Source organism: Macaca thibetana, chromosome 2 (assembly GCF_024542745.1).
Source record: "Macaca thibetana thibetana isolate TM-01 chromosome 2, ASM2454274v1, whole genome shotgun sequence".
NCBI lineage: Eukaryota > Metazoa > Chordata > Mammalia > Primates > Cercopithecidae > Macaca > Macaca thibetana.
In genome coordinates, this window is record NC_065579.1 from 11,020,053 (window position 1) to 11,047,236 (window position 27,184).

At 47.5% G+C, this 27,184-nt stretch overlaps 1 protein-coding gene across 2 annotated transcripts in view; it reads left to right on the forward strand.

The window, feature by feature from the left end:
• MASP1 (MBL associated serine protease 1) overlaps positions 1-27,184 on the forward strand; it is a 74,964-nt gene that overhangs the window by 39,153 nt on the left and 8,627 nt on the right. Inside the window, exons 7-12 of one of the 2 annotated variants that reach the window (XM_050776477.1) lie at positions 1,194-1,312; positions 2,604-2,682; positions 9,159-9,296; positions 11,260-11,334; positions 23,217-23,354; positions 26,580-26,693. In XM_050776477.1, coding sequence (XP_050632434.1) covers positions 1,194-1,312; positions 2,604-2,682; positions 9,159-9,296; positions 11,260-11,334; positions 23,217-23,354; positions 26,580-26,693 — 663 coding nt within the window. Of the gene's footprint in view, positions 1-1,193; positions 1,313-2,603; positions 2,683-5,390; positions 6,429-9,158; positions 9,297-11,259; positions 11,335-23,216; positions 23,355-26,579; positions 26,694-27,184 lie in introns of those variants that run through there. The other variant, XM_050776489.1, reaches the window with a different exon arrangement.

Consider the following 27,184-nt stretch of genomic DNA (forward strand, 5'->3'; position numbering starts at 1 on the left):
TGTACCTCAGTATCACATAGAGAGATTAAAGAAAAAGAAATCTTGTTTCCTGAACTCTACACCTCACACAGTGATTCAGTAGACTTGGGGAGGAGGGCCTTTTCAGCTCCAGCCTTCTCCAAGTCTAGGGTTAGAATTTGGATATGGGCCTGTAGCCCAGAATGTTTCACTATGGTGCTTTGCCTCCTTCTGGGTCCCCCATCGGCAAAGCCCATGGATCTCATGCCCCCGTCCCTCAAGTCAGTCAGTCCTGGCCCAAACTTTGATCAAGCCATTCAACCTGCAGTAACTGGTCTGTAGGAACTCAAGGAAGGAGAGGGTGAACATCAGTGACAAAAGATCACAGCTGGGCATGACTAATCCAGTTCATAGACTAAAACTCTGGCCCTGCCTACATTATCACATACACTGCCCAGATGGGGGAGAGCAGACAGGATCGTAACAAAGGAGAGTTTGTCTTAGAAAAAGTGTCAGGGATAGGCCCAGGCCTGAAGAGCCTGTCAGATTTAGCTTTTCGAGGAGAGGACTCAGAGGCATATGATCACAGCCTTTCTGATGCTTTGAAGAAGGGCCTTGGGAAAAAAGAGCAATTTGGGTCATCCTTGGTGGCCTGAGAGGACAAATGAGTAAAAATTACAGGGGCGCAAATTTCAGCTAAGAAGGAAAACAATGTTCGTGTAATCAGCAGAGTCTGAGCCTGAAAGGTACAGGTTAGGGAGGCGTTAAGCTCCCTGTCACTGTGTCCCTGAGCCGCCATACTTAGCCCTCCCAGGGGTGGTGGCTGAGGGAGGAAGGATGCTGGTAGTGGCTGAGGGAGGAGGGATGCAGGTTTGGACCTGGTGGGGCTCCTAGCTGAGCAGTATGTTTGGTGTCTACTGCAGAGGATGTTGTAAGAGAAGCATCAGACAAGGATTGGATTTAATGACATTTAACATTCCTCCCAATCCTGAGTTTTACTGAAATCATCTGGTCGACCATTTCATTCCACAAGTAAGGACGTGGTGGTCCAAGTTGGAAACTGCCCTATTCACGGCTCCAGAATTAGTCTCTTGAAGGGCCCGGAAGATCCATGCCTCCAATACCCAGTTCCATGTTTTATTCACCTTCATCAGGCCTTGCTTTCTAGGGACTGGCCCTTTAAGGTCAGAATTCTCATTTTCTCACCTGCTGTTCTTTCATTTGCTCCCCACCAGGAAACGAGTGCCCAGAGCTACAACCTCCTGTCCATGGGAAAATCGAGCCCTCCCAAGCCAAGTATTCCTTCAAAGACCAAGTGCTCATCAGCTGTGACACAGGCTACAAAGTGCTGAAGGTGCAGAGCCCTGCCTGGGAAAGGGTAGTGAGCAGGCCGCAGAAACTCTCCAAACCGGGCACCTCCCCAGGGCAGATGGGCTGCCAGCACTTGTCATAGTTCCAGCACAGAATTTCCTAGCTGCCCATCAACTTCTCAAATGCTCCAGAAATTCCAAAGCGTGTGTCCCAGGCGGTCTCACACTCTGAAAGTGGCACAAAAATTTGTTTTATTTTTTAATCAGAGCATGAGCTGGTTTGAATTTTTAAAATATGCATCCATACAGCTCTATAATCAAGGCTGAGAACTGTGACAAAGTTCATCGGCTTATAGAGGGGAGTGGAGTGGGATACCAGGAAAGGAAGTAGACGGTTTAAAAGTAGCAGATGGGGCCAAGTGCAGTGGCTCACGCCTGTAATCCCAGCACTTTGGGAGGCCCGGGTGGGTTGATCACCTGATCTCAGGACCAGCCTGGCCAATATGGTGAAACTCTATCACTACTAAATAATAAAAAAATAGCCGGGTGTGGTGGCGGGAGCCTGTAATCCCAGCCACTCGGGAGGCTGAGGCAGGAGAATAGCTTGAATCTGAGAGGCGGAGGTAGCAGTGAGCCGAGATTGTGCCATTGCACTTCAGCCTGGGTGACAAGAGCAAAACTCTGTCTCAAAAAATAAAAAAAGGAACAGATGGGTTCCCCTTACTCTCCCACCCCCTGAAGCAGTAGTTCTAGGAATCACATTGTTAGCTTAAAAAAAAAAATCACCTCCCAGCTCTCACCTGAGATCAGTTAAAGCAGACTTTTTGGGACGGGGACCAGTGATTGGTGCAGCCAAGCTAAAGGACCACTGCTTCCAAGGAATGGTTCTCAAAGAGGGGTCCTCAGTCTCAGCATCACTGGGAACTTGTTAGAAATGCAAATGCTTGGGTAAGCCAGCCCCACTGAATCAGAAACTCTGGGGAGAAGCCCGGCCACCTGTGTTTTAACAAGCCCTCTAGGAGATGCTGACTGCTTGCCCTGGTTTGAGAAGCACTGCTCTGAAAAAGGAGTCAATGCTTACAGTCTTCCCTTCAGAGATAGTTGCCCAAACCCCTTCTTGCACACAGCCCTTGCCCCTCTCCAGAATATGAAAAGGGAATATGAATTCAGCGTGTATCTTTCCCCTACCTTCAAGCTTGCCCTTGGAGGCCCATGGGTGGAAAATCTCAGTCGAGGACAGACACGTGTGGAACTTGAGTTGGTTTTGCTAGGAAAAAACCCCTAACATCACCCCCGCCTCCTTCTTCCCACTCCCTTCTTCCTGTCTCTTCCCAGGATAATGTGGAGATGGACACATTCCAGATTGAGTGTCTGAAGGACGGGACGTGGAGTAACAAGATTCCCACCTGCAAAAGTAAGAAAGCCTAATGGGTTGTTATAAAGATACTGAGCTCCCCAACACTGGCGGGATCCGAGCGGAGCATGCAAGGGTGAAAGTGTGGCAGGAGCACTCTGAAGGGGATGGGAGCAGAAATTTAACAGACACACAAGGGTTGGGGGAAAAAAGAATATCAATGCCCCTTTTGGCAATAAGACGTTTGGATCCCAAAAGAAACTTGTGGGCCCAGTACTTTGTTAAACACCAATTTTACTTCAGTCCATAGGTGGGTTGCCAAGCTTACTAAAGGAATAACATGTGTCCAGGCTCGAAACCAGCTTTGGCAATTGCTAATTCAGGAAACTAGTTTGGTGCTGGTGCCCAGAGCTGAGTGACCTTGCTAGTCTTCACGTGGCCATCAGCCATATCCCCTACATCTTCTGAGACAGCTCATGATTTAGGGCTGTATAGGAAGGGCTGTGGGGTCAGCACAGTTGGCCTGCATGAAGCAAACGATACAGCTCTTTACTGGCTCCTAGGACCCAGAGTAAGATCTTGCCTTGGCTCTGCCCCTAACCAACTCTGTGATTGTGAATAAGATCCTTCCCCTCAACTATAAAATAAGGAGTTTGGACTAGCTTTATATTTTAGAAGATGTGCCAATGGTTTTAAAATGATATAGTCTATATAAATCATCTACTGAGCTTTGTAAAAATACAAGCTTCCAACCACTTCACCTCACCACCACCCTCTGCAACCACCCCTCAACACCCAGGTGATTTCAATGAAAGACTTATAAGGACCACAGTTTTAGAAACTTATCTATGGCCAGCATTGATGAGAGGAGGCACAGTGACAGAAATAGTCAGGGAAGGAAGGGAGAGAGAAGGGAGAATTTGCTTTATGATGGAGAGGTGAGGTCAAGAATTAGAGCCTGGCGTGGTGGCTCACACCTGTAATCCCAGCACTTTGGGAGGAAGAGGCAGGTGGATCACTTGAGTTCCAGAGTTCAAGACCAGCCTGGCCAACATGGTGAAACTCAGTCTCTACTAAAAATACAAAAATTATCCAGGCATGGTGGCACATACCTATAATCCCAGCTACTCGGGAGGCTGAGGCAGGAGAATTGCTGGAACCCAGGAGACGGAGATAGCAGTGAGCCGAGATTGTGCCACTGCACTCCAACCTGGGTGGCAGAGCAAGACTCTGTCTCAAAAAAAAAAAAAAAAAACTGGATTGGAGTTGGTCCCACCCATCTTCTTTTCATGACTTTTCATGCAAACTGGAGGGCTATCCTTGTCCCTTTCTCCTACATGGCCTTGATTCAGTAGCAGACATATCTCCTCCCATTGTCCCAAGGGGGACATTCCCTTAAGGCAAATCCCAGGAAGAACTTTGAAGTAAAATATGCTTGTTCTTTTCCTTTTCATATGATGAAATTTTTCCTTTTCCTATGATGTGGCTGGGGTCAGAGCCTAGCGTGGGGAAGGAGGGGGCATTTTATGACTTTAACAAAATGTTTCAACAAATGTTGACTGGATGCCTGTGCAGAGTTCCATAGGGAAGTCAGATGGAAAAGACAAGGTCCAGGCATGGAGGAACTCAAGTGCTGGTGGCCACAGTCACCACCTCCTCCAATCCCAGGCTCGAGGCACAGTGCTGTGACTAGGTTCTAAGCAAAGCACTCTGCGGAACAAAGCAAGGGCCATGTAGAAGAAGAAGGTAAAGGAGGATATGAGGTGTTTTGGATAGAATCAGGCTTTGGAATTAGGAAGTTCTAGATTCAAATGCAGACTCTACCAGCTGAGAGTCCCTAATCAGTGTATTCAGACTCTTTGGCCTCAGTTTCCTGCCCTCAAGATTGCTTTGGGGATTAGCTGGGTTAATATACATACCATACCCATGGAGGGCCAGAAACGTGCAAAAGATCAACAAACATCTCCCGCCCCAACCCAATCCCCTCACTAGGAAGTGGTTTTGTTTCTCTCATTCATATTTTTGGAAAGTAGGAAACATTAATAATTTTTCCCTGACTAATATTTTTTTCTGACTTACATTAGCGTACAACAGAACACCCTGTCATTTTGTAGTAAAGAGGAACTGTTTCCATCATATGACCCTATTCTCCCAAAATAGGCTGGATTAAGACTATCAGAATTCCCATTCAGGCATACCCAGCATCTTTGCTTACTCAGGTATTTATTGAGCATCTCTCTATACCGGGCACTGTGCTAGGTCCTAGGGGAGAGGCAAGGACAGGACTGACGAGTTGAGAGTCCTCAGGGATTATGGAGTACAGGGCTGGAAACAGACAAGGGGTGTGCACTGTGTGGTAAAGAAACGTGCACTCGAAAAGAAGCTGGGAATTACGGGTTGTTGTTCTGGCCTCCACCTTGCTGTGGTGGCCCCTGGACAAGCCCTGTTCTACTCTGAATGCCGTCAAGTCAGGGTTTGGACCAGATGCAGGCAACGCTCCCTCCAGGGCAGAATTTTATAATCCTCATGAGCCAGGATGTATGACTCTGCAAATTCTCAGAATGATACAGATTCCACAATCCCAAACTGTTCTTCGCACTGGCTGTACCTAAACTATGCATTCTTAATCAATTCTGGTGAAGTGATTTCTGTATTTCCTGCATAAACTGTTTCTGCTTTGCTTGCTAATTTCTCTCTCTCTCTCTTTCTCTTCCTTTCTCTGCTTCCTTCCTCTGTACCTCTTGATCCCTCTTTGATCTTCACCATAGTGGCAGAAAACGAAATCGATCTGGAGAGCGAACTCAAGTCAGAGCAAGTGACAGAGTGAATGACGAGACCCCACACAATGCAGACATCCAGAAATGGATCACTCCCAAGACCCCCGGGGCCCACAGCTGCACCACCCCTCCCCACCCAACAACACTCCCGTGCCCCTTTCAGTGTGGATTAGAATGGGTGCTGAACAAGGCAACATGATCTCAGCAGTTGAAGCTGCTACGTGTGTGAAAACAAATTCGCCACTTGAGGGTTCACCCATCATTCAAACACTACTCCTGAAAATAATGAAAAAAAAAATATGGGATTTATTTTAGCACCTCTGAGTGGACTGTGCTCTTCTCAAAGGAAAAAAAAAAATGCCCTTGGTCTTAGAGACATAAGATTGAATATATAATCACGTGGCCTCAGGCTGACCAGATCAAAGTGGTTTCTAATCCATTCTACATGTCAAGTTTAAATAAGCCAGACTGCCTGTGACTTTATGAATCCGAAGGTGTTACCTGTTGCTGCTTTCTTAACCACCATGAGTAGGTAAAGCAAATAATAACTCACAGAGTGTGGATTTTTGAGAATCTGAATGTTTTCTCATTCACAAAAGTATCCCTTCTACCCCTACCTAGCATGGGGCTGAAATGTCATCATTAGAGGTTCTGTCTTCTGGGGCTTACGAGTCCTATGTTTCTTAAAATTCGCTGATTAAAAATTTTAAAAAGATAGGTATCACACCTGAAAGCAGTAGCCCCAGCTCTGTGCCATGGGACATCACAGGTCCTAAACAGTGACAGAGAAAGGGCTGGGGAGTGGCAGCTGGAATCTCTGCTTCCGTCTGAAGATCTGGGTACACATGTCAGAGAAACTTTGCATTAAATGGACTGCCCGATCTATTTGTGATTAAATGGCTGTGCGGTGAGGGGAGAACCCCGGGCAGTCTGGAGACCGAGGTGCCATTCTTGGCTAGAGCCACCACTGAAAGAAGAGATGGGCTGGCTACTAAAGACAAGTGTCCGTTGAATAAATGTCTTTAAACCCACAAAGTATTAACAGCAATCTTACTCAGTGCCATACAGGGAATCAGAATTTAAGAGGAAGATTTGATATGTACCCAAATAATTGTAATAGCTTTGATGCAGACAACATCAGATACATCCCATCAAAGAAACAAGGAAGCAGCCCTGTCCAGTTAGAATTAGAAAGGCTTTCAAGAAGAAGCAGTGTTTCATCAAGACTCCAGGGTGGCCAGAGCATGGACATAGGGTGCCCTGGGCAACAGGGATGGCACCAGCAAGGCCTGGGAGCTGGAGGCAGCAGGGGAGCACACTGAAGGAGCTGGTGTGTGGAGGGTGGGTACACTGAGGGGAGGAAAGAAGATGAGGCCAAGGAAGGGGCTAGAGCCCAAAACCCCAGGCCTGAGTGCCAGGATTATCTGATTGCACATCGTTCTCTAGGAAGCCCCCCAATACAGCAAAGCACACTTGGATCTGCAGGTCAAGCAAGGTGTGTCTGGAGGAAAATAAGTGGCAGCAAGGAATTACCGTGGAGATAGGGTGTTGGGCGGTACCGCCAAGGCAAGGGGAAAGAGAAGGGTGTTTTGATTCCAGAGTGCGGATCTGGCCAGACAGGACTTTACAGAAAAGGGTAACACCCTTCCTAAAGCAAAGAGCATAGGCCAACGGCGGAAGCAGGGTCTAGTGTGTGCTGACTGTGCCAGACAGACCTGCTCAAGGCCTCTTGTGATGGAAAGTCACTTCCGTGTCCCAGAGAGACATGGCTTTTTCCCTGCCACTATGGATTTGGGAAGAAAGTGTGCCCCTCCACGTTGCCAAGACCCTCTATGTTCCACTATTTATCACCCCCTCTACCCAGTTGTAGGGCCAGCTGTATCAGTGGACAAAGTTACTTCTCTGAAGTGATGTGAAAGTAGGTCCTCCACCCAGATAATATCTCTCCGCCAGCATCAGCCACATAACAGGCTCCGAGGACCCCACTATCTAGCCACGCTAAGGCCAACCCTGGAATTCCTAAACTAGGTGGTCAGGTCTTGAGATTAGTTTAGGCAAAACAAACTGCTGGACCAAAGTTAAGGGAGATGAGTAACGCCAATACCTAGGTACCAAGTCAATGGTGTTTTCTAAAAAAGGAGGAAAAATCTGCTTTAGCAGAATTTAAACTGTTTATAGTATTTAAATAATAAATATTATTGGTCATTATCCTAGTGTTGAGCTGCACACGTTTACCTCACAAAGTGGAAAAGCGTCTCTACTTTTGGGTTATCAAAACAAATGGAGATGATTTGTCCAGGGTAATTGGACTGGGTGCCAGGACAAAACCTGTTGTCTTGGTTTGCCTTCTTTGTGGATAAGAAGTACCTGTATTTCCTCCCTTCCTTCATCTTTTCCTCCAACCTGGAGGGACTTGGAATTATTTACATTTTAAGTGGACTTTCTAGCTAATCAAAAAGATGAATTTGGAGTCCTAAAGTCAAAATCACACTGTCTAAATGGCACTCAGGGGTAAATTACGTCTCACTGTTTCCCAAAATGACCAGGTAAAATTCAGGAGGACATGGAACTTTGGAAATTTTACCAGGGCTCTGGAAATTCTGACAATTGATATCCACCATTGGCCAGCTAAAATAGGCCATTTAACTGGAAAACAGATCCTTAAGAACTACTAGTTCCATTTACTAAAACAGCACTGGGTTTGAGGTCAAATCTTGCTCTCACTCTGACAGTAACTTGCTGTATGACCTTAGACAAGTCAAATCTCCTCTCTGGGCTCATAGATAAAATAAAGAGAACATTCTAGATTGCCTACTTCAGGTTTCTTTCCAGCTGTGACAGTCTATGATTCATCTATGATTCTTCAACTCTGACGTAGGCTGTTATACCTAAGATTAGGATTTCCTTAAGAATGAAAAGATTGACAAATTTGGGTCCAGAGTCTCTGATGTGGCCATGAAAAGATGCCCTGACTCTCAGCTGACTCACGCTGGGCTCCATCAGTGCTGACAACTCCCCTAAGACTGAGCTGGACTGGAAAGCTCCCCAAAGACCACCTCTGAGGAGCAGGCATCTTTAGTCATGTCCTGTACTGGGAATTATGGCTCCAACATCTGGCCATCAACAATTGTAGAAAATGAACAGGGGAAGGCTGAAAGCTGATCTGCCTCCAACCCTGCCTCCTGGTTTCTAGGGCCAAGCAAGCTGCCTGGGGAGGCAGCAGGGTGGGGCTGTGTACTCATACAGGAGCTGGGTTTTTTTTATTTTTTGTGCCAGACTCCAATGTGAGCATATTAGCTGCTATTATTCAGCCTAGGATTGGGACTAGAAGAACAAAGATTATTTGGTTTATGTCAGCTATAATTTTCTTGCTAAGCCAAGGGTTTCATCCTTGGGCAGAAGAGGCAGAGAGGACTGTACAATAAAACTAGAAGTCAAAGAAAGAGGCCCTGGTGGGTAAGAGGCTGGAGTCTGTTTAAACCTCAGGACACCTTCTCCTACCCAAAATTGACACTGGCCAGGTGAGTTGACCACACAGTAGTACCATAATGAATGGGAGAGACCTCGAAAGCAGGACCACTGGTAGCTTCACAGGTTGTACACTGCACATCCCAGGGGCACCCTTCAGAGGCATTATAATATTGCTTTCTGGAATTGTGTGCAGTGCACAACCTGTACATCTGCATGACACAGATCCATCAGATAGCCAGAAGAAGATGAGCAAAAGGCAGTCGAGGGTTCTCACTTCTTCTCTCTCAGTTATAGACTGTAGAGCCCCAGGAGAGCTGGAACACGGGCTGGTCACCTTCTCCACAAGGAACAACCTCACCACATACAAGTCTGAGATCAGATACTCCTGCCAGGAGCCCTATTACAAGATGCTCAACAATATCACAGGTAAGCCCTCCATGCTGAGCCACCCCACTCCCGTTTCACACTCTCGGGGCCTCAGGGTTGGGCGGGAGGCCGAGGCAGCTCTGAAAGGAAGAACTGCTCATAAGTGTGCAGAGCCAGATAATGCAAAACGTGTCACTCACACATCTCCTCAGGTTCTCACTTTCCATGAGCTTGTGTTACTGTGTCCATGTGGAGATGCAGAAACAGTCTCAAGACCAAAACCCAGGCTTTTTTGTTTTTAACTTTAAATCTAGCACTGATTTACTAATGAGTTGTTGGTGGGAGCGTGAAGGAGTCACACATTGATACAACTAAGGGAAGAAACGAGACCCTAAAGGAAGCCTGGAATACCCCAAGTTAAACTCCTTCATGTGGTCTGAGGCTGAGTTGGGGTTTCAAAAAAATGGCCAGTATTACTGCTTCACCCAGTCTCTGCCTTGGCTTCTGGGTGAGGGCAACATCTCACCAGGCCAGACCCAGTCAGCAAGTAAGGGACCTTCCTTCAAAGACCTGTTCCGCTGATACGGACAGGGGTCCAGGCAGGGTTGGGGAGTGAGGAGCAGATCCTTTGCCTCCCCAGGGAGCCCAGCATATCCCCTGACCACAGCTCAAGCACAGCCACAGCTACAGCAGTCCCTGTCCAGACCTCATCCATGCCGCCTGGCAGAGACCCCTGGCTGCCCCAGGGACTGGGCAGCAGCACACTGGCCAGAGGGTGAAGGACTTGCAATAACCTGTCCCTTGGCCACACTGGGGGTTTGGGAGGAACTGGGAGGAGAATGGCTTAGAGACATAACCCGCCTCTCCCTGCCTTGTGGCAGCCAACACCCCCTCACACGCACTCACAGTCCCTAGCAGAAAAGGAGCTCTCAGGGAGAAAGGAGGGCCCATCAGCTCTGCCTTTCTGGCATGCAAGCCCTGAGAACATTCTCTTGACTCATCTAAGCCTCCAACTCCTTCTTATTTTTTTGTTTTTTGTTTTTTGTTTTTGTTTTTGAGACAGGGTCTCACTCTGTCACCCAGGCTGGAGTGCAGTGGCATGATCTCGGCTCACTGCAACCTCGACCTCCTGGGTTCAAGCAATTCTCTTGCCTCAGCCTCCCAAGTAGCTGTGATTATAACAACTTGCCACCATGCCCAGCTAATTTTTGTATTTTTAGTGGAGACGGGCTTTTGCCATGTTGGTCAGGCTGGTCTTGAACTCCTGACCTCAAGTGATCCGCCCACCTCGGCCTCCCAAAGTGCTGGGATTACAAGCATGAGCCACCGCACCTGGCCCGAAATCCTCATTTTTAAAAGAAGGAACAGTGATGAAGCTCTTAGAGCTATTTTGAAACTCCAGTGAGATTGTGGTCACAAATGTATGCTTATGAAAGAGTCTGTCAAATGGAGAAGAAAGGAAAGGGCATCTGTGCAACAAAGAGCCATGTAAGCCCAGGTCTTTGTGACAAGTGAGGGGGAAATGCCTTCCAGGACCTGGGCAGCGTGGGGTGGGGAGGGGAGCAGCCCTCAGCCAGGCAGGAGTGGGACTCCCCAGAGCTTTAGACAGACACCATGCTGAAGAGCGTGGTGTTTATTTTTGAGGGTGACAGCCAGCCATTGGTGATTCTGAGCTAAGAAAGGACATGGTCAGATTCCCGTTTTAGAAAGATCCTTCAGGTTGCAAAGGGAGTTTGATAGAAGGACTAGGATGGTACCCCTGTGGGTATCTGAAGACATTTAGAGGTTAATTGGCCCCTTTGGAGGATTATATCCCAGAGACTACCTGCCACATTCCTCCACTTTCTTCCTCATTCTTCTTAGTACATCTAGGCTCAGAGACAATCATATCTGAGCCTAGATGACCATTTGGAGGACTTTTGTAATAACTCACTTGAGAGAAATTAAGTACCCAGATCTATTTTTCATGTGCTGCAAATCAACCATTTTCTCCCTTTTCTCCTAACCTCTTTCACTAATCCAGGTATATATACCTGTTCTGCCCAAGGAGTCTGGATGAATAAAGTATTGGGGAGAAGCCTGCCCACCTGCCTTCCAGGTACCTCACCCTCCAAATCCTTTGCCTCATGGTTTTCCATCCAAGGCCCTAGGACCCCAGGTCTTCTGGCTGTTAACAGGGAGATGGGGGACAGGGGAGGTGATGCTTTCATTGCTTTTTAAGAGGCGTCTTCAAAAGGTTAAAGGTCAGAGAAGCCCTGCTTCACACCTTCTCAAACCAGCCTGTATTTTCTGCCTGCTCCGTCACTCTGAGAGCCCTCCTGTCCCCTCTCTGTGTCCTTGCCACAAGCTTTTTCATAGAACACAGTTTGTGCGTGCATCTGCTGTCCTGCCAGGGAAATTGAAAAAGTGGGTACCCTGTCCTCAAGCACTCACCATGCTATCAAGGAGATGATAAGACAAACAACATCATGATAAGACAGAGTGAGAAATTCTTTCTTCCAAACAGCAATGTGGTCAAGCCTTTCCAACTGCTGCCTTTCCCATGGTTTACTTACTGACTCCACTTTAAAATGGAAAGAAAATTTTGTGGTGACAGGAAGTGTTACTGTGCATACAGATTTTGGGGACATTTGCTTTAGCATTAAAAGTATAGGCCGGGCGTGGTAGCTCACGCCTGTAATCCCAGCACTTTGGGAGGCCAAGGCGGGTGGATCATCTGAGGTCCGGAGTTCAAGACCAGCCTGGTCAACATGGTGGAACCCCATCTATACTAAAAATACAAAAAAAAGTAGCCAGGCGTCGTGTCGCACATGTGTAATCCCAGCTACTCGGGAGACTGAGACAGGAGAATTGCTTGAACCCAGGAGGCAGAGGCTGCAGTGAGCCGAGATTGCACCATTGCACTCCAGCCTGGGCACCAGAGCTAGACTCTGTCTTGAAAAATAAATAAACAAATAAATAAATAAATAGTATGGGTGATTTGCACTGCAATCACACTGTGTAGCTACTCAAGTTGACTTAGAAAAGTATAACCCCAAAATGCACACTCTAGGGTTAAACAAATAATCTACAAAAAAATTAAATTTAATATTCACAACATGGTAATTTTTTTTTAGAAAAAATAAGAATGACAGTAGTTTAATGACGCAATCACTCAAGACAGCATTGAGAAATACTGAAAATTAAGTGCCTTGTCTAATTCCATCTGCATGTTTGCAAAAACAGCAGGAAATTTGCAATATGGTTAAGCATTGGGTGATATTTGTATTTTGCTGAATGAGAATGTTGGGTAAACTGACGTAGTATATTATATTAACGGTACATTTCAGTAACCCTACAGTATACAGTATAAAGTAGGTATACCAGTACACAGTAGGTATATTAGTCTGTTCTCACACTGCTGATAAAGACATACCCAAGACTGGTAATTGATACAGAAAAAGAGGTTATTGGACTCACAGTTCCGCATGGCTGGAGAGGCCTCACAATCATGGCCAAAGGTGAAAGGCATATCTTACATGGTGGCAGACAAGAGAGAAATGGGACATAGCCAGTTTGAGACATAGCCAAACCATATCAGGAGGCTTCTACATATCAGATTAGACACTAAAATGGAAGGCTATGGAGTTGTCTACTATTCATCCTTAAGAAGTGAAGAATGTGTTAGCATTTGAGAGTCAGGTTTTGACCATCACAGGTGCTATGGGATCCCAGAGAAGAAGGAAGTAACAATGTCTGGTTGTCTATGAGTGGAGGGGTAAGAACTGACCAGGAAGGCTTCACATAAGAGGTCTTTATTTCTAAGAAAAACTTATGAGGATGTGGAATAAGGGAATGTTCATCCCACCCATTCTGCTGATTCCACTTACCTCAATTAGGCTTGCCCAGAAGTACACCCAAGGACTCCAGGCAGTGAAGCCTCAGAGAAGAGAGGAATGGTGGAGCTGTAGCAAACCAGAGGATCTAATCCCCATTTTGCTAAAAGACTATGTGAGCCAAAGAAAGCTAGGGATAGATTCCATGCTGGAAAGCCATGTGGCCACCTCAGGAAGGGGAAGAAGCCCTGGGCAAAGAGTCAGGGCCCTAGGTACTAATACTGATGCTGCCATTTCCTAACTGTGATCTTTGGTAAGTAATTTCACATCTCTGGGTCTGGGATCCCATACCTCAGAAGTAAAGCATCAGGACCAAGAGACCTGTGATATTCTATGACTCTTTTCTTGAGACAGAGTTTCACTCTTGCTGCTCAGGCTGCAGTGCAATGGTGCAATCTCAGCTCACTGCAACCTCTGCCTCCTGGGTTCAAGCAATTCTCTTGCCTCAGCCTCCCGAGTAGCTGGGATTACAGGCATGCGCCACCATGCCCAACTATTTTTTTTTTCTTCGTATTTTTAGTAGAGACAGGGTTTCTCCATGTTGGTCAGGCTGGTCTCGAACTCCCAACCTCAGGTGATCCTCCTACCTCGGCTTCCCAAAGTGCTGGGATTATAGGCATGAGCCACTGCGCCCAGCTATTCTATGATTTTTAATGGTCATCATCCTCTATGTTTGTACAAAGCATCTTGGATACAATGAGTCATGAAATTCTTTTTAACACCAAGTGTTGGGCAGAACCATGGTGTATCATTGAACCAGGCCAGAAATTTGTAAAGTCTCTCTTCGCAAAACACTGTGTGATTGAACCAGGATGCAGGCCAGGATGGAGAAGGCCATCTCATCTATTGTCATAAGGCCCACCATTTCAGGGGGCCTGCTAAGCAAATATTACTTGCCCCCTTATTTTATAAATGAGAAAACTAAGTATCAGAATAATGTAGTGATTTGTGCAAGGCTACTTGTAGAAAATTAGGGGCAGAGCTGAAAGGTGAACTCAATACTTTTGATGGCAACATAAGCAATGCCGAGCCATTCTTTTACCATGGTCATGTTTTATGCCATCCTCAGATACCTTGAATCCTAGAGCATCACATTTTTCTTTAAAGACCTTCCCTCACTAACCACTATCCTCTAGAACCCAAATCTGGCTTCAGCATAGCCAAAGCTATAACATTTCAAGAAGATTCCTTTCTCCCAGGAAAGACTGGGTGGGGAATGGCAGCAGCCAATAAGAATGACCCCATTTCAATGAGCTCTCCCAAGGGCTTGTTGCATCATTCAACCTCTTAAAAGGACAAGAACACATCAAGGAGAAAACAGATTTCAGTGGAGATATGAAGCTAGACTCAGGACAAACAAGCTCGAGTTCTGGCTTTCCCTCTAACAACTCTGAGTAAGTCATTGCTTTCTCTGAACTTTCCCGTTTCCATCTGTAAATTAGCTGTTCTCCAAGGTTTCTCCAGATCTGATCTGTGACCTGCAGTGTGCCACTGGCACCTTGGTTGGAGAAAGGTACCGTTTAGTACTGGCTTTGTTGTGACCATGGAACAAGTCACAGACGTGTCCCTTACCAGATGAGGGCCTTGAAGCACTAAATATATGTAGGACCAATCGCAGAGCTGCGTTGAGATGTTGCCTTGCAGTTTGCTACTTGTAATTGGAAGGCTGACCCTCAACTTTGAAAGGCCAGGCCACAGAGAGTTACAAAGACCAGTTCACATCTGGCCTGGGGTGAATGGCAGGGTGCCCCAGGATCAAGCAAGAAGCATTTGGCCTCAGGAAGAAGAGCATCTGAAAAGCATTAGGTTGCTAAAAGCCTGCTCTCCCAAAGTTGCCAAGAAAACTCAAATGTTCCATGGTGTCTAAAGGATTGTCAAAAGCGCCCAGGCCAAGGAGTGTAGTCTGGCCATTTGGAACCAGGAGGAGGCCCACACTCACAGTAGGTCTACCTCCAAGACCCAAGCACCGTGCCTGGGAGGGCCGTGCAAGCATGTTCTTAGCCAGCGGGGGCCTGGTGCCGAAGACCTGCTCATGGGCCAGAGGCATTTGGCTGCAGGAGGCTGGTGGTGCATGTGCATGCTCAGGGTGCAACTCAGTGGAATGAAGTTTGCTCAGATCTTTCTCCTTCCCCTAAAGGTACTACACAGCTCCTGGGTGCAATGATGGGTGGCCCAGAGTAGGGTCCATGCATCATTGCTTATAGATTATGCCATCTTTCCCCAACCCTGGATGCCCTGGGCCTTAATCCATGGGTACCAATTTATAGCAAGATTCTTTTAGGACAGAGAAGAAAAGGTTTAAGGCCCTATGCCCATGGTCTTAATATCTGTTGAGTTAGTGTGGGATACTAGACTTAGAATCTAGTTAAGCTCCTGCTATCTGACTTAAGAGTCGTATCCCTTTAGGCTAGTCACTCAAACTCAGGAGGTTTACTCACCTAGAAAATGGTGATGGCTAAGGCAAATAAAACGAAAATTAAAGGATCCCTGGAATTTGAAGGATCCCTGGAGATCATTGTGACCAAATGCCTCGTTTGACAGATCAAAAATTGAAATCCAGAGAGGGAAATTTACTGACTCAGAGTCACAAGGGAAATGGAAGAGAAAAGCCAGGTCAAGACTTCCAGCATCTTTGTTACCAGTCTAGCGTTTGCTGTGGCCTGCTAGATGGTTTTTTAGGTTCCTTCCATCTCTCTGTCCCCATGGAAAGAAAACTTTCAGAAGCTTTCTAGGTTCCCATAGCATGGACAACTTCTGAAATAAGACCTGCCTTTCTAGAGAAGGAAGGGGATAAGTGTCCACTACTAGAAATAGATGGCTGTCAATGGTCCGAGTCACAGGTGGTCTTAGCCAGAGGTGGTTCAGGATAGAGAAAGCCCGAGCAGAGTGGTCCAGTCCAGAGAGGGTCCCAGCTACAGAAGAGCCAGACTAGAGATGGGCCAGCCTAGAGAGACGTAGACCCAAAATGACCCTGAGTAGAGCTCTTCCAGGCTAGGATGACCCAGGCAGGCTAGGGTCCCATGGTGGCATAATCTATAGTAGATGACACGTGAATTTCTCTTTGTGGCTTCTGTCATATGGCTGACCTGACCAGTCTCTGTCTCTTGTCCCTGTTCCCTCTTTCTCCTTACAGAGTGTGGTCAGCCCTCCCGCTCCCTGCCAAGCCTGGTCAAGAGGATCATCGGGGGCCGAAATGCTGAGCCCGGCCTCTTCCCATGGCAGGCCCTGATAGTGGTGGAGGACACTTCGAGAGTGCCAAACGACAAGTGGTTTGGGAGTGGGGCCCTGCTCTCTGAGTCCTGGATCCTCACAGCAGCTCATGTACTGCGCTCCCAGCGTAGAGACACCACGGTGATACCAGTCTCCAAGGAGCATGTCACCGTCTACCTGGGCTTGCATGATGTGCGGGACAAATCAGGGGCAGTCAACAGCTCAGCTGCCCGAGTGGTGCTCCACCCAGACTTCAACATCCAAAACTACAACCACGATATAGCTCTAGTGCAGCTGCAGGAGCCCGTGCCCCTGGGACCCCACGTTATGCCTGTCTGCCTGCCAAGGCTTGAGCCTGAAGGCCCGTCCCCCCACATGCTGGGCCTGGTGGCCGGCTGGGGCATCTCCAATCCCAATGTGACAGTGGATGAGATCATCAGCAGTGGCACGCGGACCTTGTCAGATGTCCTGCAGTATGTCAAGTTACCTGTGGTGCCTCACGCTGAGTGCAAAACTAGCTATGAGTCCCGTTCAGGCAATTACAGCGTCACGGAGAACATGTTCTGTGCTGGCTACTATGAGGGCGGCAAAGACACGTGCCTTGGAGATAGTGGTGGGGCCTTTGTCATCCTTGATGACTTGAGCCAGCGCTGGGTGGTGCAAGGCCTGGTGTCCTGGGGGGGACCTGAAGAATGTGGCAGCAAGCAGGTCTATGGAGTCTACACAAAGGTCTCCAACTATGTGGACTGGGTGTGGGAGCAGATGGGCTCACCACAAGGCAGAGCCCCAGGTGGAACGGTGAGCTGACTTCCTTCCTCAGGGCCTGCCTCCCCTGAGTGAAGCTACACTGCACTTCCGACAGCACACTCCACATTACTTATCAGACCAAATGGAATGGAACACACTGACCTAGCGGTGGCTTCTCCTACAGAGAGAGCCCCCAGGACCGTGAGAGGCAGCAGTGTGGTATAGGAAAAGGCTCTAGGCAGGAGACCTGCATTCCTGAGGTTGTCCAAGTCTCTTCCCCTGTCTGGGCCTCACTCTCCCCAGTAACACAATGCAGGAGCTAAACCAAGGCCATCCCAGCACTCCTCTTCAGGCCATACTTCTTATCCCAGTGGCCTTTATTCACTCCTGACCACTTATCAAACGCATCGGTTCCACTGTTGGTATGACTGAGCTTGGACCTGACTATTAGAAAATGGTTTCTAACATTGAACTGAATGCTGTATCTGTATATTGTCCTGCTCTGCCTTCTGGGACTAGCCTTGGCCTAGTCCTTCCTCTAGGAGAAGAGCATTCAGGTTTTGGGAGATGGCTCATAGCCAAGCCCCTCTCTCCTAGTGTAATCCCTTGGAGAACTTTCTTGCCTGGGGTTTCTCTCCCAAAAGCTTCTTGCAGTCTAAGCCTTATCCCTTATGTTCCCCATTAAAGGAATTTCAAAGGACATGGAGAAAGTTGGGAAGGTTTGTGCTGACTGGTGGGAGCAGAATAGCAGCGGGAGGCTCACCAAGCCCTTAAATTCGCATTGTCAACTCAGAACACGTTTGGGCCCATATGCCACCTTGAAATACCAGCTGACACCATGGATGTCCACACCTGCTGCTCCAGACAAGCACAAAGCAATCTTTCAGCCTTGAAATATATTATCTAAAAGGCTACTACCTGAACCCCAGACCCAAATTTGGGGACTTAGCTGATTACCTGGGAAAAGAAAAGACCCACACCGTATCCTGCTGTGCTTTTGGGCAGGAAAATGGAAGAAAGAGTGGGGTGGGCACATTAGAAGTCACCCAAATCCTGCCAGGCTGCCTGGCATCCCTAGAGCATAAGCTGGGCGGAGAATCCACCCCACAGAATGTTCAGAGAGACCCACTCCTTCATTTTCCAGAGTCAAAGGAATCAGAGGCTCACCCATGGCAGGCAGTGAAAAGAGCCAAGAGTCCTGGGTTCTAGTCCCTGCTCTGCTCCCAGCTGGCTGTATAACCTTTGGGAAATCATTTTCCTTCTCTGAGTCTCTGGTTCTCCATCAGCAATAGGAGGGTATTAGGTCCCCTGCAGGGTCTTTCTAGCTGGAGCACTCAGAGCTTCCCTGACTGCCAGCAGCCTCTCTGGCCCTCACAGGGCTGACTGTCCTCCTTCTACCTGGAGCTCTCTGTCCTGGAAATCTCCATCAGAGCAAGACAGCCAGAGAAGCCCCTGAGAGGGAATGACTGGGAAGTATCCACTTCTCCAACCAGCTCGTCAAAGCACACTCCTATGTCTATGAATGGCACATGTAAAGATGTTATATTTTGTATCTTTTATATGATATGCTTCACCGCTCTGTAAAGGGCCTCTGCATTGTTGCTCCCATCAGGGGTCTAAAGTGGAAATAAACCCTCATGGATAACCAACAGCCTTGGCTATAGGTTTTGTTATTGTTGGGGAAGTGTGTTCATTTGTTTTGACTTTTTTGAAAAGAAATTGGCCTCCTCATGAAACCAAAATCTCCCTTGTTGCAGAAAAAGTACAACTTTTGGTATCTGGACGTTATCCAAGAGGTAATGAGGAAAGGATTTGGTTATTGATGGGTCTTCTTCTCAGAGGCTGCTTGTTCCTTCGTTTAAGTGCCTGGCATTTAAGTCCTTGCCTTCAAAGGACTTGAGCCTGAAGGCCCAGCCCCCTACATGCTGGGCCTGGTGACCAGCTAGGGCATCTCCAGTCCCAATGTGACATTGGATGAGATCAGCAGCAGCGGCATGCAGACCTTGTCAGATGTCCTGCAGTATGTTAAGTTACACGTGGTGCCACACGCTGAGTGCAGAACCAGCTATGAGTCCTGCTCAGGAAACTACAGCGTCACGGAGAACATGTTCTGTGCCAGCTAGTTTCTAGTGCCAGTTTCAAAGGGTTGAAACTGGCATGCAAGACAAGCTTATGTGCATATAGGTCTTAAATAGGCAAAAGAAGTTAAATGTAGGCCGGGCGCGGTGGCTCAAGCCTGTAATCCCAGCACTTTGGGAGGCCGAGACGGGCAGATCACGAGGTCAGCAGATCGAGACCATCCTGGCTAACCCGGTGAAACCCCGTCTCTACTAAAAAATACAAAAAACTAGCCGGGCGAGGTGGCGGGCGCCTGTAGTCCCAGCTACTCGGGAGGCTGAGGCAGGAGAATGGCGTAAACCCGAGAGGCGGAGCTTGCAGTGAGTTGAGATCCGGCCACTGCATTCCAGCCTGGGCGACAGAGCGAGACTCCGTCTCAAAAAAAAAAAAAAAAAAGTTAAATGTAAAAGGAACAGAGATTTAAGTACTATAGGAACTTAAAGAAGGGGCTATTTCATACAGCTGAAGGGGCTTGGAATAGCTTTGCAGAGGCTTCAAAGGATGCATGGGAGATAGGAGGGAAGGGGCAGAGTGGAAAAAAGCATGAAAGCTTTCAAAGCATGAAAGCTGGCCATGGTTAAAGTGAGAGCGGTGGGCATTGAGTGGGAAGAGTTTTTAAAGGCATACTCTATTTGAACTGTCCTGAAATGAGTGATTCTCTAAGTTTGGGGCATATGAGAATCACCTGGGGTGCTGGTGAAAAATGCAGATTGCTGGGTCTCACCCACTGGAAAATTTGAATTCAGTAGGTCTGAGGGTGGGCAGCATGGTGTGGAAAGTGGAAGGAAGGAGCTGAGCTAGGAAAGCAGTTATGCAACTACTGCAACTGTCCTGATGAGGGATGGTGCAGACCCACCAGCCATAGGGCTGTGACAGTGCAGACAGGACGAGGGGCAGTTTAAATCGATTTAAGTGGTACATTCAGCAGGGCTTGGCCTATAGGCATCTCTTGATACGTTTAAGCATGAGTGGCATGTGATAGTGAAGTCTCACCATGGGACGCACTCATGGTTTGCCTTTGTTTTTGGTTTGTACCATAATGAAAATGCCATTCTTTTTACACTATTGAGAATGAAAATAAGAGCATATTTATGCTTTGCACTTTATGGTTTGAAGGGCTGTCGTGTCTCATGTTCTATTACATTTCCAACTTTTGCTTTTCTTTAGATACTTGGACTTTATGTTGTGACATATTGAGGTACTGAGGCATGACGAGGTTACACACAGAGCACTTTGTGACATGGAGTCAGGGAGACATATCCCTCTCCTTCTCCCAGGGATTTACCAGCAGCTTAGTGACTGATTGAACACGAGGTTGAAGAAAAGAGAGGCAACAAGGACGTGGTTGATTCAGACATTAGCAGACATCTGGAATAAGAAAGGGGAGAAGGTTAGTGAAGGGTGGATACTCGGGCTTGGTTTCACTGAGTTGGAAGAGTTTATGAGCAACCAGCTGGAAATGTAAGTCAGCAGTAAAGAATGGTGAGTTTTAGAGGACAGGACAGATTGAAAGACACTGATTTGAAATTCATCAGCACATGGGTAGTATGATGGCATAGAGGTAGAGGGCATCATCTACGGGAAATTTACAGATAAGAAAAGGAGACCAAGGCCTGGGGCCGAATGGGTGAAACTCCAGCATCACAGAAGGCATGAAGAAAAGAGAGGCCCCAAGGAAAAGAAAAAAAAAGGGAAGGGATCAGAAACACAGGGAGAAAAGTGCTTCAGAAGCCAAGAGGAGGAGCTGTAAAGAGGGATGAAGTAGTCAACAGCACCCAATGCTGCTAAGAGTCCCAATGAAGGACTCCAGGAAGGAAGTTCCCCAGGACAGGTGTCAAGTCTCCACTGTCATCCCTGAGGGGTATGCAGGCAGCAGGCTCCATGCGTGAGTTTCAAGTCTCTAGGACTTCTCTCTTCCTTAGCCCTCTCTCTCTCTCTGTACTCCCTCCTTCCTCTCTCTCTCTCTAGCCTTCTCAGTCTCCCAGGATGGGCTTTTAGCTCTTTTCTCAGAGGTAGGAAACTGCCCTTGCATCTTCTGTAAGCCTTGTGGTAAAAATTACATGTTCAGTTCTCCATCTTTTGGTTCCTTGAAACCTACAAATTTTTTATTCTTACTATAAAGCCTGATTCTTCAAAGTGAAAGTCTGTCTTTCCAGACTTTGGTTTCTGCTTTGCTCTTTCAAGTCAAAGCCTTATCCAGCCTTTGCTTAAAACCACGGATGCTCCAGCTTCAGTGGCTTGGGAGCCACAGTGCACAGAGAATTCCTAGGGATGAAAAATGTATCTGATAAGATTCGAAAAATAGTATCCTACTCTGTATGTAGATATCATGGTTGAAGTTCCATTTATGGTCTCAGAGACATTTTATTTCCATCTACTATTTGTAGACCTGTTAAATATTCAAATGGCTGCCTATTTCCAAGTTTGTGCAGTACATGGCACTTTCTTCTTCTGAATACAGCTCCAAAGGGGGAGGAAGAATGTGGGAAAGGAGTGTCAACTCGTCTTTTCAGAAGCTTTACTATAGAAGGGAGGAGTAGGAGAGACTGTGGAATGAATGGCAAATGGGGAAATGGAAGCTGATTTTTAGGATGAAAAGTCTTGACTGTGTTTTAGAGGCATAGAATAAGGAGAGATGAAAAATACAGAAGAGGGGTGATAATCTCCAAGGCCAGGTCTCCAAGAGTTCAAAAGTTAAGAGATCCAGAGTGAAAAATTAGTTCTGAAGACAACAAAGTTTACAGGGAGAAGAGATGGTGAGGAGGATGGTTTGCACTCAGTGGGATTCCCACTCAGGGAGTTCCCACTCAGTGGGCTCTGAGAGTCTATTGGGAATGGAGGCAGGACATTAGCTTGGGGAAACTGGCTGTGGGCATGTAGAATGATGCTGGGAGATGCTGAGGCTGCATCAAGGTTGTGGATGCAGAGCATTTATCTGTGATTTTCTCCAGCCTAGTCACAGCTAAAAAGGTAGCAGGTAACTGCCTGGATCCAGGGGCTTGGGTTATGAGTGTTCTGGGAAGCCACATAGTTAAAAGTTTATGGGGCTGGCCAGAGTAAGAAAAGCCCAGAGTTGGGAGTCAGGAGACCTAGATTGATAGTCTTGCCACTAACTCATGGAATACCTTTTGGCAAGTCAATTTCCTTCTCCGGGCCTTGGTTTCTTTAGCTGAATGATAAGAGGGATAGACCAGATGGTCTCCAAGGGCTATTCAGTTGTAAAGTGTGTATGTGGGAGCATGTGTGTCAACTCAAGCCAGTGGAAAATGGGATGGAGCAGGCAGACACTGTGGTGGTGAGGATCTTCAGCTCCACAAGGCCCTGAGGAAGGGCTTCTCTCAGGAGACAAGATTCCTTGGATGGAGCATAATGATTCCTTATTAGCTGTGACTCTTTCATTAGTAAGTGACATAAAGCCAACATAAGCAGCTTAAGGGGAAAAAAGAGAGGTAATTTATAGGCACATCTAACTGAAAAGGCTGTACCAAAAGGCTTCACGTATGATTAGATCAAAGGGCTCAACTGTTATGGTGCAATCTCTCTCTCTCTCTCTCTTTGCCCCTCAACTGTCAGCTCCACTTTTCTTCATCAGTCTCAGTAGACTCTTAATGAAATGATTGTTGACAGATCTGGATTTATGGCTAATAGCTTGGCAACTCCAGTAGGGAATGACTTTCTCTTCTCTAATATGCTTAGCAAAATTCTCAAGTAAGGCTTTCATTGGTCCAGCCAAGGTCACATTCCCATCTCTGAGCAATTGCTGTGACCAGAAAGTGCATGGCTTTGATCAGCCACATTTCTATCCCTGAAACCAGAGGTGAGATCAATCCAACTCTAACTGCATAGCCTAAGAATGGGGAAAGTGCAGACTCCAAAGAAAGATTGAGATGCTATTATCAGGAAGGTCAATTAATGCTGGAGGAGCAAAAATAATAGATGTTCCTAACAGGGTGATGAGTTGGGCGCTCTGGCAGTGGGCAAGATATAGTCCAGAGTCTGATCTGTCTCTCCCTCCCTCCCTTGGATGCAGTGTGTGGGCTGCCCAAGTTCTCCCGGAAGCTGATGGCCAGGATCTTCAATGGACGCCCAGCCCAGCAGGGTACCACTCCCTGGATTGCCATGCTGTCACACCTGAATGGGCAGCCCTTCTGCGGGGGCTCCCTTCTAGGTAAGGAGAAGGTGGAAGAGGTGGAAGCTAAGGAACTGAAACCCCCTCCTTAGAGACTGACCAAGGTTTCTTCATTGCGAGTCATTGTGCACACTAGCATCAGGGTACAGGGTGCAGTATGGTAGAAAGAATTCTCGACTAGACTGGATCCTGGTCTGTCTCTGGCACTGGGAAGGACAAAGTCAGGGAGTCTCTCAACCATGAATAACAGTACATGGGGGTCAAAGACAGGGCATGCCAGGGCTGTGAGGTCAGGGAGAGCCAGGAAACTCACGCTTGGGGATCAGGAAAGGTCGATTTACAAAGACCTTGAATGCTATGCTTAGGAATTTCTATCTTGTCTTGAATGCTGCTTTAAGTTGATAAGTATGTTCTGGAAAGTTCTCTCCAGAGGCCGCATTGATAAAAAGGAGGGTGAAACTGGAGGCCAGGAGATCAGTGAAGCATCCATTGCAGTAGCGGGGAGAGAAGGCATAGCCTCAGAATAAGAACAGGGCATGAGGGATGGAAACAAGGAGGCAGATTCAATAACACTGGGAAATAGGACTGTCACCTTTGTAATGGAATGTGGGTGGGAGTGGGAGCAAGAATGAGAACAGCTGATGGCTCTCCCTGCCACAGTTTGGTCCAGGCAATCTGAGGTCTGTTCCTTTTCTGATGTCAAAAGAAAGCTGAATAGCAATCTAGGCTATCTACTTCTGCATCAGATCCCACCACCGAGGAAGAAGGCCTGGCTTGGCCCATCTCTGCATGGGCAGCTCCCAGGCTGATGGGCATGCCTCTCAATCAGTGTCACCCTCCTCCAGATCCAACCAGGGTGGACAGTTCTGGGGCGGGGATCCCTTTGGCAAGGCACCAGGCCTGGGCTAGAGCTGCAGCCACAGCACCAGGGCTACATAAAACCCTACTCTGCAAGGAATTTATCCTTAAATTCTCACAGGCCCAAAGATGAATGGTCTCACTCAAAGGAGTCCCCCAGAGAGGCAAAGAGAGTGAGGGAAGGTATTAAGGGGCCAGAAAGGGCTGAGGGCAGTGCAGTGGGAGCGGAGTCAGGGAAAGGACCAAGGGAGAGAAGGGAAGAGAAACAGAGGACCAGAATTGGAAAGACAACAATGGAGAGGACAGAGAGAGACAGGGAACACTGAGAGACACCTGGAAAATAAGATAGAGGATTGATGACAGTAAAGAGAAAAATGAAAGGGAGCAATCCAACAAGAGGAAGAGGTACTGGCAGGGCACAAGATACCCAGGAGAGAAGAAGCCAGGAAAGGAGGGACCTGAAGGGAAGTTGGAGAGAAGCAGGGTGGTGTGGAGGATGAGCTGCCAGCAAGGGCAGGGGGAGGGAAGACTCTGCTTCACCAGACATCTCCAATTTTGTTAGAGGGCAAATAAGAAAGATGGATTGTGTGCACCTAATTTTAAGAATGAATTCATTTTCTTAAACCTTGATTTTTTTTTTGAGACGGAGTCTCACTCTGTCACCAGGATGGAGTACAGTGGCGCAATCTCAGCTCACTGCAACCTCCACCTCCCGGGTTCAAGCCATTCTCCTGCCACAGCCTCCCGAGTAGCTAGGACAAACCTTGAGTTTTTGAGTCCACTAATGTCCACCATGTATTGTTATTCATTGTGTGTTTATTCCCTATGACTTATGTTTGAAAAATGTTTGACGTTCACTTCTCTACCCCCAGCCAAGCTGGAATGCCCTCACACTTCGTACTCCTTGCAGCACCTCTGATCTATCACTTCTGTCTACCTCCTATCATTCAGTCTTAAAGAGCAAGGGAGGGATAGGAGAGGGCAGAAGAAACAGGAAAGCAGCTGAGGGACAGAGGAAGGGGAAAGCACCTTGTTAATGCCCACACTGATGCCTGGGTAGCGGGATCTGCAGAGCTGGGAGGCCAAGCTGTATCTCTGGACTGGCCAGTGCACACCCCTAGGTTCATCTAAACAGCCCAGAGTCCCACACCAAGGCAGGCTCTCCTAACCTGGGTACCTCGGCCCACCTGACCCACCTGGAAAATCTGGTCCTGGACATGGGCAGAGATCAAAAAATGGCCCAGGGCAGAGAAGAGTGACTTAAGTGGAGCCCTGGCCAGGACCCAGGAGCACATAGCTGCTCCTGAGAGGATAAAGTGGAGCCTGGAACCTGCTCTGGGACTAAGCACTTCTGCCCTCGACCCTGAACTTTGACCTGATACTCAGCCTCCCCCACCCCCATGTTCTAGAGCTTTTCTTTCTGCTTGGCTCATCCTGGATATGTCTCTGGGCTCAGCTACTTATGGGCTTGTCATCTGCTCCACATAAGAGGTGAATGGAAGCCTGACCCTCCGTTAAACGAAGGGCAGATGCCTGTCCATCCAGAGAAAGATGCCAGCTGAGACACAGGAAATGCACTAAGCTGACTATCAAGAGCCCTGGGGTCTGGACCTGGCCCTGACCCTGAAACCAACCTGCTGGGTGCCCCTGGACATCTTTGCTTTCTCCAGGCCTCAGGGTTCCTGTCTATATAATGAAAGGTCTAGATCAGAGCAGTGATTCTCCACCCCGGCAGCAATAGAATTAACTAAGGAAATGTTTAAAACATTATCTGTGCCTGGGCTCCACCCCCATGACATAAATGGTTTAAATATAGGTGCAGTCACTGATTTTCTCTGTTTTCATTCTCCAGGTAATTCTAATGTGCAGTCAGTGTAGCTAGCTTCTGATTCGTCAATTTTAAACTTTAATGTGCATACAAATTACTGGGGAGTCTTGTTAAAATGAAAATTCTGATTCAGTGGATCCGAGGTGGGGCCGGCCTAAGAGTCTTCATTTCTAAGAAGCTTGCAGGTGATGCTAATGTTGCTGGTCCAGGGAACACACTTTGAGAAGCAAGGCCTGAGAAGCAGCCAGTTGACCACAAGCTTTCTGTGCACCCACCTTGGGCTCTCTGGCTCTCACCAATGCCACAGGCTTAAAGAATCCCTGAAATCCTGTTTACAATGTTCAGTCCTGGCCTCGGTTGTAGAAGGCAGGTAAAAATCACAGGTTTAAATCCCCATATCTTCCGATTAGGATCATATGAGCATTTGAGTTGGGGGCCATAAAATACAATGGAGAGAAATACGGACATTTTCGAGGTCTTGAGGGGTCCCCTGGAGTAGTCTGAAGATCCTCAGCTCAAGACAGAGGGAGGCAAGACCGGGCAGTGCAGGACGATGGCACATGTGTTCTATTCCCCAGGCTCCAGCTGGATTGTGACCGCCGCACACTGCCTCCACCAGTCGCTCGATCCAGAAGATCCGACCCTACGCAACTCAGACTTGCTCAGCCCTTCTGACTTCAAAATCATCCTGGGTGAGTGAGTGAGGGGCAAGCTGACTCCTGAAACCAGCTGTGGTTCTGGGAATGGGATGACCGACTGGCCCTTTACAAAGAGTGTGTGCTCACTCACTCACTCACTCATTTGTCAGGCAGGACACCTGGGATGGAGGTCCAGGAACCTGAGTCCAAGCGCAAAATATGATTCTCCAGACACATGACCATGAGCAAGGCATTGAAGTCTATGCTTCAGTTTCACAACAATAAAATGAGGAGACCAGTCTAGATAACTTCGAAAGACCTGTTAGGTTTCCATGAACCTCTGGTTTCAAGTGGATCATACATATACAATCCAGACTTCCTCTCTTGTTTATAAAATCAGACCACCAGCTGATTCAGTTCAGATCCACACATATTTATCTACTGACACTATGCCAGGATCTAAGGACACAGTATAATCAAGACCTAGTTTCTGCCCACAGGGAGCTTACAGTCTAATAAAGGAATAAGATATGAGCACAGAGACC